Genomic DNA, 15073 nt, shown 5'->3' on the forward strand with positions numbered 1-15073 from the left:
CCAAATGTTGTAGGGTCATGCAGGTTATCCTATGAGATTAGTTAAGGTGTGCGTAAGATGGTCCAGACAATCACGGATATATAAAAAAAAAAATCATTTTCTAAACGAAGAAATCTCATTGATGCTCTTATGAACAATGTAGAAACTAGAAACAATTATACTAAATGAGCTTTTTGGTTCTTAATCTCTTGTTTGGCCTGTGAGCTACGTGGGACCAAACAAAAGAAAGGTTCAACCAATAAAAGTATGTCATAAATAAAATGGGATAAACAATAACTTTTTAGTAGCCAATAAGAGATTAACTCAAACGGTACCTATGTATACCGAGTACTAAAAGGTTTGTGGTTTAATCCCCACATCTCCAATTTTTAATTAAAAATAATAATAATAATAATTTTGTAGTTATGCACATTGATTGAGAGTTCAATTAAAACTATCTTTTCCTTTTCCTTTTGTTGGTTCAAAATAATGAACTTAAAAACGAAAGTATAAAGTGATATTTTATTATTTGTGACCTAAATCCAAGACAATTGCAATTGGTAGCATTTTTTATAATTAAGTGTATAGTAACATATTTTAAGAATTGCAACTATATCAAAATTTAATCGTTATAGACTATCGTTGATTGAGACAAATTTATAAATGATAGGTTCTATTATCGATAAGACTTCTATCGACAATGTATTCTATACTAATGGAGTAATATTTTTTAAGAATTGCAAATATATCAAAATTTAATACTATCGTTGATTGATACACATCTATTAGTGATAGGCTCTATCATTAATAGACTTTTATTGACAATAAATATATTCTATACAAAGTGGAATGTTTGTCAATCTAATGGTCCATTAAATTATGGTAGGTCATGGTCATCTCTCTAATCCAACTCACCATCATCCTAACTCCATCCTTTAAAAGGTTTCCACCACAAACAACACCCACTAATGAGTGATCCCACCAGCACCACTTTTTGTTTTGAACGACTCCAAAGAAATCTTACCTAAAAGAACGATGGATCTCTTTTAAAGTTCGTGGTTTTATTTTTCCTTTTTAACAGAGGTAGAATGTAGAAGTGGGATTTAGACTTTTTGTGTCTAATGATAATCTAAAATTAATTGACTTGTCAGCATAATGAGTCATGTTTTAACTATTGTCTTGAATTTAATGATGGTTTATATACTATGCAGATCATTTTACAACATCGCATCTCAAACACATATTTTCTTACTCCAACGTATTAACTTCAAACTTAATACCTCAATTCATTGCCTTAAACGCTCCCCAAATTTGCAATTCAATCAAAATAACAACAAAACAGAAGCACTGTTTTCTTCTCTCCTTTTCCATAATTCCACCTCATCACCAGCTATCTCATTTCTCTACCAGAACCACATAGTAAATCATCCATAAATCCATTGAATAGCAAAATGCTTATATAATAATCAATTACTCTTTAGTCACACAATTCTTGATGTGACATAAAACAATGACTTCTTGCTATTAAAATAACATGTGTTCCTAAATGCTCTCACTATTGAAATGGCAAAATGTAAGACCATAATGTGAAAGAAAGCAAACAATATCTACTAGAAAGAAACTTTAATATGATTTATACCCACACAAAGATATCTAGTAGCACATATTTATAGGAGAGAAGACATACTTATGAACCATATCCAAAGTTTCTAATGATGGAGAGAAGCAAATCATTAAGTGGGTCTTACTCAAAAGCCTATGGAGATGTGAGGTTTGGATTTGAGGACAATCCCAAATCATACAGCTTCGATGGAACAGTCAAAAAGGAAGATGTGGTCAATCAAGAGCTCAAGAGAAGGCAAAGGGTAGCTACTTACAATATGTATTCAATGGAAGGAAAGCTGAAGAAGTCCTTAAGAAACAGCTTCAAGTGGATCAAGAACAAGATTTCCCACAGCTTTTATAATGTTTGAGTTGAAACTTTTCCTTTTGTAAAACTATTTTTGTTTCTGTAAAATTTGTTCATCTCCTCATACTCAATGAAGATGAGTGTTTCAAGCTGATAGAGACAACAAGGTTATGCAAACATCTAAATTATATGTAATAACTTCTAAATTTGTCATAAGCTCATGAGTTTTAAGGAATAATATAACATCATCAAATTTTTGAATGATGCTTTGCTTCATAGACTAGAAAAATAGATGGCTTTCACATTCTTCCCACACCACCTCCAGTAGCCATAACAGAAGCTCCAATTTGGACAGAATGGATTATCAAAATAAAGAAACTTATTGTCTTCCCCCACACTTTTTAAGAACTGACCTCCCATTTAGATACAAAGTATTCATACATTTATATCGTTGATTTTCAAAAACTTCATCAGAAACCAAACAGAAATAAATAAATGAGTAAAATGAAAATTTTACTCTTAAATGAATCAAAACTAGCGTTTTTTTTTTTTTTTTCATTTTACAACAGGATGGTAGAAATTTTGAACAAATAATTGAAGGCTCCATTTTAATCAAACAGTGTCTGAAGGGGGCCAGAGCAGATCAATATACACCCTAAAGTCAAAAACTGATTATTATGAATTTGTGTAATAAGTAACAAATAAAATAGTCCATTGTATGCAAATGCAGATGGACATGAAATAACAAATTTGACTGGTTGAAAGACCATTTTCAATAGACTACTATTCTCTATCTGTTTAATGGTGCATGGAATGCTTATCGAGATAAAGGCTGCGAAGATCCAGTGTAGAAAGAGACCTTTGATAGTAAGTCAATGCACTGCCTTCTTTGGGGTTGATAATGTCTGTGATGGAGGCCTGCAAGAGTGTAGAAGCCTGCAATAGGTTCGGGTTTTTTATGTTCTTAACAGCATTAGGATGACCTTCCGTTTTGGGGGATCTTTTACCATGTGATTGAAGAATTGGAGAAAGGGACATTTGCATGTTCTTTACATTCTTAAAAGATCTAATACTTGAGGAAATGCTGCTAGAGCTGCTCCCCGTCCATCGGCTATAAGTGCTTGGATGTACACTATTCTCCTGTAAATTTCAGAACAGTAGATTTTTTTTCCCTTTTACTTCCAAGCTAGGGAACAGTAGATGTACAAGTTCAACAAAAGAAAATATATTCAAATGATCTATTTTATTTGGATGCTCAGTTAAGCAAATTTAAACTAACGAAAATGAAGGGGGAGACCCTTAATAAGCATAATTTACTGTAAACTAACAAGAAGTATACCTTCACAAGTGTGCATGTGATGGCTAGGGTGCACCAATCTAAAGAAATATTTAAATTAGAACCAATGATGGTCCGTTGACAACTTTTATATCAATAGATCATCTCTTTAGTAGGTAAAATTGAATGTAACACATCTACTTTCACTCATCCGGATCTCATTTATGATGTTATTTCTTGAAAGTAAAATAAAATGAAGAATATTACCTCTTTCAAAGATTCGGAATCTCTTGCTTGTGTTGTATTAGCTACTTGCTGAGATGCAACATGTGATTGAGAAAGAGATGAGTGCAATTTTCTTGAGTTCCTTTGCCTAGAAGATGAAGAGATACAAGTTAATAGCAGATCAGTAATAAATTTCCACTGCTCTGAATCATATATAACCATTGTTTTAAGAGACTACAGAAACGTTGAATACTATAGTTTATAACCCTAAAAAAATAGATGCAGAATTTCACATCTGCCATGCCTCCATTCAAGAGAATAATATTTTCCGTCTTTAACACCTTAAACGGTTTTAGTTCTGGAGTAAATAAAGTCATGGACAGAAAAACGTAAATATTCTGGTTAAGGAACTTTCCCAAAGACACGAGCACTGTGACAGAAAATTTAAACGAATAGAATGTGATTTATGAATTGTTTGATGTTTTATTCTTCTGCCAACCACAAGCTGACCAACTAAAACTTGAAATGAAGGTGATAAAAAAGAACAGGCTCGCGCATTATATAATATAGGGAGTATCGTTTTCAGAACTAAGAAGCATACTTCTTCCTATTTCTGATTTTAGCTGGCTCATCCTCCTTGTGCTTGTGGTGAATCACCGGTAACTCTGAGAGCGCGCATGGCAGTGGATATACACTAAAGAACTGAAAGCAAAAGACAGCTATGACTATGAGAATAATACATACTGGAAAACTTTATCATGTATAATAGAGAAATGATAATAATAACAGAAAAAAGAAATAGAAGGGTTAACAAACTTTCTACCCAATGTCTCACTAGGATTTTCCAAGTAATATAAGGTTTTACAATCTTTGAGTTAAGGCAAGGTTCAAAGGAGTCTGTTGGATAGATAACCCGAAAATTAGGCGAAAAACGTTAAATGACAATAGTAGCATGGAAGATTGTCCCGTGGAAAGAGTTTAGGGATTCGGGCATAAATTTCGAGACAATAGTAGACTCAGCTGATTTCTTTTTTGCTGTATGATTAAAAAAAATTCTTTATGAATATCACTAAAATATAGGATTTTAAATTATTGTCAGAAGATGTTAAGTTTGAACCAAAAACATATAGCTCTTTTGTTTCCATTTAGCTCAAAGAAAAATTTTACGACGTTAATAATTACAAAGGAGTTGAAATTTATACTTGCCTCACTTTGAAGAGCAGACGATGCAGTGCCACGGCGTGCTGGGTCTAGTGAGAGAAGTGTAGTTAAGAGACGAAATGAAGGAGTAGAAAAATCTGAGAAAGCCTCTGAGAAACCAGGTTGATAATTTTGCGGTGGACAGAAGCTTGCAGGTAGTTTCATTTTGTCCCAATAATCCTTGGGGGGTGAACCACAAAGCTTCCAGATTTTATGAAGTTGTTCGACCTGAATAGGGATGAAAATACATGAATTAATTTCCAGTAAATATCATAGACGAAAATCCTTCGGAGAAAGAAATCTATCTAAAATATTTTTAACTAATGGAGTACTGTATTATTGAATTATGAACCATGGTGATTTCTTCATATTGCACTCTGAGGGTTTTGAAGATGGAATAGTAGCATTGACATAAACTGGCAAAGTAGACATAAAATTAAATTTGATAAGATGAGTAGTAGTCCGAGAAGTCGAAAAGGCATGGGAATTCAAGATAGCACCTAAATCTTTCTTGACAAAGAAAAATGAAATGAGATTATCCTGACACTTCCTATATTTCAAAAAAAAAATAAAGAACATAAATTTCCACAAGTGGTTGTTATAAGAAGAAAACAATTGCTATACGAGGAACAGAAGAAAGGGAATAAGAAGTAAAATTCTCTTTTAAAGTGTTCTGTACCTAAACATCTTAAGTTCCACAGGTTGTGTTTAGAAAGTCTCTACCTCTGTCCTTCCAGGCAAAATTGGCTTTCCAAGAAACAACTCAGCTAGAAGACAACCTGCACTCCATAGATCAATACCAACACCATAATCTGTAGAACCCAATAGCAACTCGGGAGCTCTATACCAGAGTGTAACAACTCGGTTTGTAAGGGGACGTCTTCGCTTAGGAATGAAAAAATTGGCTAGACCAAAATCTGCAATTTTTAGCATCCCACTTTTATCAATCAGCAAGTTGGAAGGTTTAATATCTCGGTGTAAAATTCCCCTATCATGGCAATGCTGAAGACCAGATAGAAGTTGCTCCATATAGGCCTTGACCTGGAAAAACGAGTGCAAAAAAAATCTTGATGTTCATAACATACTTCCAAATAAGAACCGTTACCATCAAAAAGAATCTCGGTATCCAAAACACAAAAGTCGCACTCATATTGAATACATGATTATAGGATAATACTGGTCCTAATATTGAAAATAGAATGTCACTTTGTCTTTTTCGATACTAAAAGAATTTCATCCCTGATTAATTTATTGAATCTTATTCATGTGCTTCCCAGATCAATTATGAACAACAACTTTCTGAAGCAAACAAATCTATAAATGATAAGTTAATAACTATTGACCAATTGCTTTTGAACTGCCAAGAACAGGTAAAACTATACCTGATCTTCCCTGAGCTTCCTGCTGAAACGAGATATTATTCCAGTCAAGTCAGACTCCATGAAATCAAACACTAGATAAAGGCTGTACGGCATCCTTGATGTGACTATTCCTTCAAGCTTGATGATATTGGGATGATCGAGTTTCTGCAACGCCATGATTTCTCTTGCCATAAACTTGATACTATCGGAATCCGACGTGTCAAATCGAACCTTTTTCATAGCAACAATCTTTCCTGTGTCCCTGTCTCGAGCTTTATATACATTGCTGTATGTCCCTCGGCCTACCTATAAACCCCAGACATCAGATTAAAATAAAGTCAAATGATGGCGTGGACAAGCAGAATAATCTTAAAAGTATTAAAAATTAAATAGTTTTCTTTACATACATATATTATATAAAGTGAGGGGTCGGTCCTGGCTCAATACTAAATCCACCGATGACAATGGAATGTAATGAAAACAAAACTCATGACCAAATATAACAAGATTGCTCTACAAACATCAAATCAAATTCATAACAACGAACCATAAGCGAAAGAGAGAAACAAAAACCTTAGCCAATTTGTCATAAGAATCTGCCCCCTTCGGAACCAAACCAGCCAAAGCATCTTTGGGAATATTTTGAACCAGCCATTTCGGCCAACCATCCACAAGCTCCTCTTCTCCAGCATTATCAGATACACTAATCCTCCTCGAGACATTCCCAACATCACCACTCTTCTCCTTCTTGGTTTCGATATAAACTACTTTCCTGATGCCGCCATCAGCCACAGCAACCGAGGTTCTCCCAACCTTGGCAGACCGATTCTGATTACCTCCGGCGACGTGATCACGTTCGGCATTCAACTTGCGGACGCCTCCATTGGGGGAGTACTGAAAGGAGCTTGACTGAACACACCCCATGGATCGTAAAATGCGAAATCCTGCACCGTGTGATGCGAATCAAAGTTTCGGTGAAAGCTAGGCAGCATAGTGATGAAAAAAGGGAAAAAAGAAGAATGTATAATGGAGGATATGCGAATTGATGAATCTGGAAAACGAATTGTGATGATTCCATCGTCCGGAAGCCGGCAGGGGTTTGGAATTATGCGGAAAGAGAAGATGATCGAATGGTTTTTGTGGATCTTTGAGATGTCCGAAAAGAGAGAGAATAGAATAGAGAATGAGTCGTACAGATTTTGGCGGGTGAAACTTAAAGGGACAATTGGTAACATTTCATTGCTTCCAACTTGTTCTCAATTTTATTATTCAAATTTACCGGTTAAGGGTTTTTTTTTTTTTTTTTTTTTTTTTTCCTTTTCACAACGAAATTGTAAACAAAAAATATTTTTTTTTTTTTTTGATAAAATATTTACGTAATGATTTTTATTAATGTCAATAATTTATCAATTTTTTTCTATTTTTAAAAAGACTTCTTTCAAATATAATAAAATTAAAAAAAGTTTACATTGCTAGAAGTCACTGAGATTAGCCACTGAGTAAGATAACTTTTATATTTAAAAGACAATTTATATTTAAAAGACAATAAAAATGGATGGAATTTAAATTAAATTGAGTGGATTCTTGGAGTTGAAGAGATTTATATTGTAATTTTGAAAAACAAGTTCAATTTTCAACCATAAAAAGCTAAATCGATTAAAAAAATAATAATAAGATTAAAAAAATCTTGTTAATTCTACTATCCAACCAAATTTATAATAGATAGCAATTTTAGAAATAATAATTAAATATTTAACATTTTTTAAAATTACAAATATAGGAAACTCAATCAATAATAAATTTCCATCTAATCGTTGATAGTTTTTTATAAATTTTATTATTTTTACACTTTTTAGAAAATATTATTATATTTGTTAATAATTTGAATGTAGGTGTATATTTGAAACAATTCCTCCTAAATTTGTGCAAAATAAATACATTAATCTGAAAAGGTGAAAGTATTTATATCCACCATTCTAGGTAAATATTTTACACATTTGACAAATACATTTTTATGTGCACATTATTACATAGATAATTACATTGAAACCAATCAATTCCATTAGCTTTGAAGCATATCTATAGACCCAAACACAAGCAACTTGGAAGACATTTTTCTCATTCATTATGTCATGCAAGATTCTAAACATCTTTTAGTAATCATTTCATTTATTGTTTTTATTTTTTAAAATTAAACTTATTTTCTCTATATATTTTACAATGAATTACATTATTGAATTCTTAACCAAATTCAAAAAAAAAAAAAAAACCTTTTGAAAGATACAATTTAGCTTTCAAACTTTGAATTACTTTCACATGGTTGAATTTACTCCAGAATAAATTGTCAAATTAAAATAGTGTATAAGCAAATTACTATCAAAGTAAACACAACTCAACCAATATATTGTATACCCTTTACCAAAGTTCGAGACTCAAATACCTCTACACGTGGTGAGAAAGAACAAAACCGTAAGAACGAAGCCATAAGATTTGGCAAATATTTTTTCCTCAAAGATATGATTTAGCATACTATCTATACACCATCTCTATGCAATGGACATATGCCTATAAGGTCACCCAGATCAATGCAACAGCTTCTATAATCACAGTACATGGATTAAATTGACAAAAGCTACAGGATATTTCAAGTGAAGAATCTATACAGTTGCATAAAAATTATTGTTCACCAAGTTCTTTATTATGCAATAGTGCCTTTTGTAGGATGGAGTTGGTTCTATATTGTTGTTTTTATCTGACAAATCCACTGCTAAGACTATCACCGCTGGAGGAGACCTTACGGGAAACAGCCAAGCCAAGGTCAAAGGGTCCTAAGGAGTCGCTCTGTATAGAATATCAAGGGGAATCACTAAAAGCTACTTCCAAGAAAATGAAAAGGGAGAAGAAGAAAAAAAGTGCACGAATTGCAATGAAATGTACCCAATTGATTCCTGACAGGCCAAGGCTGCTTTCATCATGATAAACCCGCGAACAGAATGTCAGATCAGTTTTGGATTCTTTACCAGCAGGATCTTGAGAAAGGTCAGATCGGCTGTGGGCCTGTAAAGTGATGGCAATAGTAAAAGCCAGATTGTAAAAGAGAAAACAAAGTGACTATGTTACTGTTAGAATGCATATCAAGAATTAAACATAAATTAGTGACCTAAGTTTTTAGATTTACAGGTCATAACCTGAGATCGAAGAAAATTCAAGATTTGGACTGACACACCGTGTGTTTAGAATGCATATAAAATGATATATTATGTCCTACCATGTATGAACTGGATAGAACTGAGTTAGTAATTAACAATTACACATAACACCTTCACAAAAAAAAATTATTGATAATAATAAAAAAAAACGATTACACGTCATCGTGGAGTTCGCTCAACTTCATGTAATTTTTGGCACTGAATCAAATCAAGTATCTGTAAATTTAAATCATTTATCTATTACCTTAAATTAATTCTAGACTTTATCAATCAATTTTCTATCCCAAGTTCCTATATAAATGGTTATATATTATACCTTGAGTTGAGTTCAAATAATATTTAACTTTGAGTTTTCTAACCGTTCCAAGATTACGTAATACATAGTTCAGAGTAAGCAAACCTAAATAAGATCGGTCAAATTGGAACCATCTGATTACTCGACCAGGGAGCTATTGATTCCATATGGTGCCATTAAACATTTCATCTCTAAAACAGATGAAGATGTGCAGAGAGAGAGAGAGAGAGAAACCTGAGGTGTTTTAGGAAATTTGAACAACTTGGAATCCGCATCTTGGAAGGTGCCCCTAGTACTAGCATCTAGAGAAAGAGTATCTTTGCTCGACGAAGGGAGTCTTTTCATAGAAAATGCATCACAAGTCTGCTCAGCATCCAAAATAGACGAATGATGTTCATTATGGGGCTGCTTTGAAACTCCAGAAAATCTCATCTGGGCCGCAGCAATGCATGCATCAAGGGAGTCGGTTATTACTTCAGCCGGCTGCACGCTCGCATTGCCCCCTGTTGTCTTTGGATCCCAGCTACTGAATTTTCCCATTAAGGAAGCTTCAGAAAGGAGGCCTCCCATGCTTATATTCGATATACTATCAAACTGCAGGATTCCACACTCTGATGACGACTGACGACCAGAATCTAATGGTGGTTCATTACCCTAGTTCAAACAATGTTATCAAATTTCAGAAATCATAATATTTACTCCAAGCAACCACACACGTTTAAATATAATAATTTTGTTCTCTTGTAGTAATACTGTAGTAGTGTTCATTTAAAATTTTAACAAAAAAAAAATGGGAAGTTGAATAAAATACCATTGGATTAGTTCGACAACCCACATTCTTATCTGGTGCTGCAGTGTTCTTCCCTTCATTCATATTGCTTGACTTGATCTCATCCATCGTTCGCGCAGATTGTTTGCCTTCCCCATGTATGATTTGCAAGGTACTACTGCAACCTTTCTCCAACCCTTTCGAGAATGAATGAAATTTTGGAACGGATGTGGAGACCCAGCCGTATCTTAAGAAGGCCAATAATTTCAATAAACACATTTAACTTGGATGAATGAATAAATCATTAGCAAGGCAGATGAGATGATAAAATTGGGCACCTTAAGCGGAAAATTGAAGGACCTCCAACAGCTGCATAGACATCTCCAGCACTGATGTCACAATCTTCCAGAGTCCATTTTAGACCACTGACAAGACTTGATGAATTACTGTATGGAAAAAGCGTGAGCTCCCCTCGTGCTACATTAGATCCCCACTTGCTAATTAGATGGTTTAAAACCGAAGACATTTTCTTTCGAGCCTTTAAAGTCAGTTCCAAATATGGATGATATCCCTCCTACAAAAATAAAAGGCATAGTTCTATCACGTTTCAAATAGAACTGAAATACAGATATCACACTCATTTGTGCTTAATGCTCAATGTTTTGTCCCCGTGTCGATACCTTTTCCAATGCCATACGCGTCTTTTCATTTATTGGAAAAAGTTGAAGTTTGATTTTTGTGCGAGGATGGGGCATCTGTGTGGGATAAAGATCAAGAAGAGGTATGGTCTCTGTCACTTCTGCTGGATTAGTTTGATCAGCCGAATTCTGCACATTCTTCGAGTTATCTGCACTATATAAAAAAAGTATGTAGTTTGTAAACAACAGTCTTGTAAGATAATAAAGAAAATAACTGTACGCAAAGAAACTAGTTCTTTCTCGCACTCGAACAGCACATATAATCAATATGTAACGATGCAGGGACACCAGTTTAAGAAATATACAAATCCCAAAAAAAGGCAAGAAATTTTGGAGAAAGGGATTTGGTTATCAAACCTTCAATGTGTGCGTTGTCGAGTGCTTTTATCTCCTGCGAAATAATCTTTCTATACTTCTGAACTCCAACCCTGTCAGCAGACTTCACACACCTTTTCCCCAACTTTTTTGACCTTCTATCCGGGCGCCTGCCTTTTTCCATTATGTTTCAACCTTCCAGCACTCAATAGGGTCTGAGCAGAATCACTTGTACTATGTGTCCGAAAGGAAAAATTAAGAAGGCAAAACCTGAAAGGACTAACAATCAGCAACTTCTCACCATATAAACTGTGTATTCCATTTGTGCCAGACGCTACCCAGGAAACTACCAAATTGTTCGTTATCCCCTTTTTTCATCCAGAAAACCTAATTCTTGTTTCCGTTTCTAATATTCCCTACCCCATGATAACCATGATAATGTACAACCATGTTAAGTATCGACAAAATCAAGCAGTTCCATCATCTGCCATGATATAAACAATAGAACTCCCTGTACTAACTCGGAAACGTACCTACCACAGCCACAGGGATCAGCAAATTTCCAAGCGTCCTTAAGAATAACTCTATACAAAAAATATAACATAAATCACGCATTTAAAAGCCGCAATTAGTACTTTAATAGTTGAAAATTATTATCAAACCAACTCAGATGTACAGATCATAATCAAGATCTAATACCTAATGTCAACAAGGCATACTTTAGGTCATTACATCGCGTAGCAAAAATTGCAGCAGAACATCAACAAACTACTAAAATTCCACACAAAATAACCAAAGATAAAAATCAACAGAAGAAAAAAATGACCATTAAAAGCTACTAAGCATAAACGAAATGAGCAAGACAAACGTATTGAATCGAACTGGAAAGAAAAAGAAAACGCATACAACTTGAATTTCTCGAGATTCAGAACGAAGATAGAAGATGGCGAGTAGAACACAGTGAGTTGAAGATCAAGATGAGATTGTTGGAAGAATAAATCGGCAGATGACAAAAAAAACATACAGTGAAGTCAGAATCTTTCGCCGGAGAGAGGTGTTCTGTTTGAGAGAGTTTTGAATTATGCCGTGGAAATGATAAACGCGGGAAATATAAAATTTTCAGACAAGTCGGTTGCGATTTCGTAAAGATTTTCGCTCTCTCCCGCTCTTATATTCCACTATTACACCAATCCAAATGACGATTTTACCCTCGTCAGGTAGAGGCGGCCGTAAAAAGACTATACAGTCTAAATACCCTTCGAATTTTTTATATTTCAAGAAAAATTAGGGATATATAAAAAAAATAAAACAACTTATATACTAAATAAATTGATAGACACTTACGATGCGTTTGGATGAGTGAAATAATTACGGAAAAAAGGATTATGATAACATGTATTTAGGGAAAAAAAATATGAAATACAGTGTTATGGTAGTATGTGGTATGTGTTTGGAATAGATTATGATAATAGTGTTATAATAATATGTATTTAAGGGAAGAGTTATGATTTTAGTCATTTAAAAAATAATAATAAAATTTGGATTATGTTATTTTTGGAGGATAAATGTAGGATTTAAAAAAAGTATAATAAGATAAGGTTATTTAGGGATTATAATACCTCATTCCCATTTATTATGATCCTTGGACCAAATCGGGTTTGGTCCAATTTTCTAATCTTTTCTCCTAAAACCCCACCCAAACATACCTTTTCAATTCCATATACTTGAAAATATTAGACAAGTAAATAGTATTATTGTATCAAAAAGGTGTGAAAACAAAATTTAGATTTAACTCTCAAAATACGTAAACAATTAAATTTAAATCATAAAAATACGAGTGTCAATAGCTGACCAAAAATAAATAATAATGTCATGCATTTTCTACACATTTAATATTACTAGTTTTTATTTTTATTTTTAAATCAAGTATAACAGTTTAATAATATAACTCTAACACAAGGTGGAAATTTAAAAATAATAGAAAAAAAACCATAAAAAATCAATGAATTAAATAAATTAAATGTAAATTAAAAACTTTTTTAATACAATAACAATCAATATTTCAAATTCAAAGATAAATTTAATATTTATAATCAAAATAAAATCATTGTATGTATCCATAAAATAGGGCAAATCATTTTATTTAATAATTTAAATATAAACTTACATCGAATAACCCTATGACATTTATGAAACGAGAAAACGGTTACTTTCTACCTTAGCCCTTTTTATAATTTAGGTTTAGATTTTATTTTATTAAACATATTGGAGTGTACATGGATTTTATGTATCTTATGCTTAAGTTTTCATCAAGTACTTATTTATAAATATATAGTTTGAATTTATAGTTTTTCAAATAACAAAAAAAAGTGAAGAAATTTCAAAACAATTGGCGTATAGATACATATGTGCCAAATAAAAGAGTTAGAGGTTCGAAAAAAGGATTGGATATTGGATATTGAACAATAAATTTGTGATTATTAAAAGAAATGTATTGAGGACCAAAGCTTGTTGTTCATTTCTTCACTCCTATGTGTTAAAGAAACTACCATTTATTAATTAAAATAACAGCACATTGCTTTTTATATATATATATAAAAATAAATAGAAATAATCCTAATGGTATTACACCAAAAAAAGGGTCAACTATAGCCTAATTTTATTAGATAATAAGCACTTATAAGATTGAAGGGAAGACAAATCAACAAGTACATTATACTTCGTTTGGCTAATAATTTATTCGCAAGGATAAAAATAAAGGATACGAAGAAAATTAAACAGTGTTTCAAAAATCGATTTTCTAAAATAACACAAATAACTTATTTTCAAAAACTAAAAACACTTTTGGATTTTATTTTTAAAAAATTATAAATATAAGACATATAGTTGTATTTTTAAATTACCAACAATACAAACTTTGAATTTTAAATATAAAAATTTTCAAAACTTTAAATTAAAACTCAAATACCTTGAAAAAGAAAATTTTGTTTTTGTTTTCTTCTAACCTCACGTAATTTAAACTTATTTGATATTTGTTATATTTTTATTTAACAATGAAATTAACTAACCTAATAAACACCATACTATTGTTTTTTTTTTTCCTATTATGTACATTACTATATTTAAAACAAAAACCATAAATAGTGTTCTTAATTTACAAATAAGGGAGCATTCAAAAGTAATTAAATCATAAAATTATTTTACTTTCAATTGTTTTCATATTTTTTTCGTTTAAATTATTCCCCTCATTGTCTTTTTTTTTTAACAACAATAAATATATTTCCCAGTTTTTGAATTTAAAGTATATTAAATATAATATATGCGATTCTATATATGTTTCCATATTTACTTGTTTCGATTTAGGGCTTTTCTGTTTAGGCTACTTAATTGGTTTTCTTGCTTCCCCTTTCTCCTCAGCTCTTCTATTCTCTTGAGCAAAAGGTACGTTTTTTTTTCCTTCTCTTTCATTAGTAATTCTTCAATTTATGTATTTAGTATTAATGCTCCCTCTCTTTTTCTTTTTGTTTAAAATAAAACAATTTTTTTTTTAAAAAAAAAAGCAAACCATTTACATCTAAACTCATCAGATTAGGCTTTGTTTTTATTTAAAAAACTGTTTTGATCTTTTTGTTAGAAAGTGTCCAAATCAGTTTATATTCGCATCTGCCAATCCATGATCGTTGCTTGGGGCTACTGTTATTAGTGTATTATTTGTTTTTTTTTTTTCTTTTTCGTTAGTTTAAGTTTAATTAAGTATATTTTTATTTAAAATACTGTTTCTTTTTTGTTATTTTTCTTTTTCTTTGTCACTTCAAAAACACCTCAATTCACGTGATG

At 32.3% G+C, this 15073-nt stretch overlaps 2 protein-coding genes across 9 annotated transcripts; both read right to left on the reverse strand.

Moving 5' to 3' along the window:
• Window positions 1-2412: 2412 nt before the first annotated feature.
• Window positions 2413-7145, reverse strand: LOC103484675 (probable serine/threonine-protein kinase At1g54610). The gene is made up of 7 exons (XM_008441872.2): window positions 6524-7145; window positions 5972-6256; window positions 5313-5630; window positions 4596-4817; window positions 3991-4091; window positions 3432-3537; window positions 2413-3028 (listed from the first exon to the last, which is right to left on the reverse strand). Exons 1-7 carry the CDS (start codon window positions 6872-6874, stop codon window positions 2687-2689), a joined length of 1725 nt encoding a protein of 574 aa, XP_008440094.1. The 5' UTR covers window positions 6875-7145; the 3' UTR covers window positions 2413-2686.
• A 1187-nt stretch (window positions 7146-8332) lies between these two features.
• On the reverse strand, window positions 8333-12369 carry LOC103484676 (TSL-kinase interacting protein 1). Of its 8 annotated transcripts, none has more exons than XM_051088675.1 (9): window positions 12261-12369; window positions 11774-11820; window positions 11279-11506; window positions 10904-11070; window positions 10562-10797; window positions 10266-10470; window positions 9689-10108; window positions 8888-9007; window positions 8333-8791 (listed from the first exon to the last, which is right to left on the reverse strand). In XM_051088675.1, the coding sequence occupies exons 3-9, from the start codon at window positions 11418-11420 to the stop codon at window positions 8699-8701; spliced, it is 1383 nt and encodes a 460-aa protein (XP_050944632.1). In that variant the 5' UTR covers window positions 11421-11506; window positions 11774-11820; window positions 12261-12369; the 3' UTR covers window positions 8333-8698. The 8 variants fall into 8 exon arrangements, with proteins under 8 accessions (XP_050944632.1, XP_008440111.1, XP_008440107.1 ...); XM_008441889.2 differs by having other exon boundaries at window positions 11770-11820; XM_008441885.2 differs by lacking the exon at window positions 12261-12369 and adding an exon at window positions 12143-12241 and having other exon boundaries at window positions 11770-11820.
• Between the last annotated feature and the right edge of the window lie 2704 nt (window positions 12370-15073).

This window comes from Cucumis melo, chromosome 8 (assembly GCF_025177605.1).
Source record: "Cucumis melo cultivar AY chromosome 8, USDA_Cmelo_AY_1.0, whole genome shotgun sequence".
Classification (NCBI taxonomy): domain Eukaryota; kingdom Viridiplantae; phylum Streptophyta; class Magnoliopsida; order Cucurbitales; family Cucurbitaceae; genus Cucumis; species Cucumis melo.

What these genes read in the sequence shown, in the direction of transcription:
- LOC103484675 (XM_008441872.2), bottom strand. Translation starts at nt 6,874, where the DNA reads ATGGGGTGTGTTCAGTCAAGCTCCTTTCAGTACTCCCCCAATGGAGGC. An exon ending in CTTATGACAAATTGGCTAAG is followed by an intron (nt 6,257 to 6,523) that starts GTTTTTGTTTCT and finishes TGGGGTTTATAG; the next exon opens with GTAGGCCGAGGGACATACAG. An exon ending in AAAATCAGAAATAGGAAGAA is followed by an intron (nt 3,538 to 3,990) that starts GTATGCTTCTTA and finishes TTCATCTTCTAG; the next exon opens with GCAAAGGAACTCAAGAAAAT.
- LOC103484676 (XM_051088675.1), bottom strand. Translation starts at nt 11,420, where the DNA reads ATGGAAAAAGGCAGGCGCCCGGATAGAAGGTCAAAAAAGTTGGGGAAA. An exon ending in CCTTCAATTTTCCGCTTAAG is followed by an intron (nt 10,471 to 10,561) that starts GTGCCCAATTTT and finishes GGCCTTCTTAAG; the next exon opens with ATACGGCTGGGTCTCCACAT. An exon ending in GCCTGTCAGGAATCAATTGG is followed by an intron (nt 8,792 to 8,887) that starts GTACATTTCATT and finishes TATTCTATACAG; the next exon opens with AGCGACTCCTTAGGACCCTT.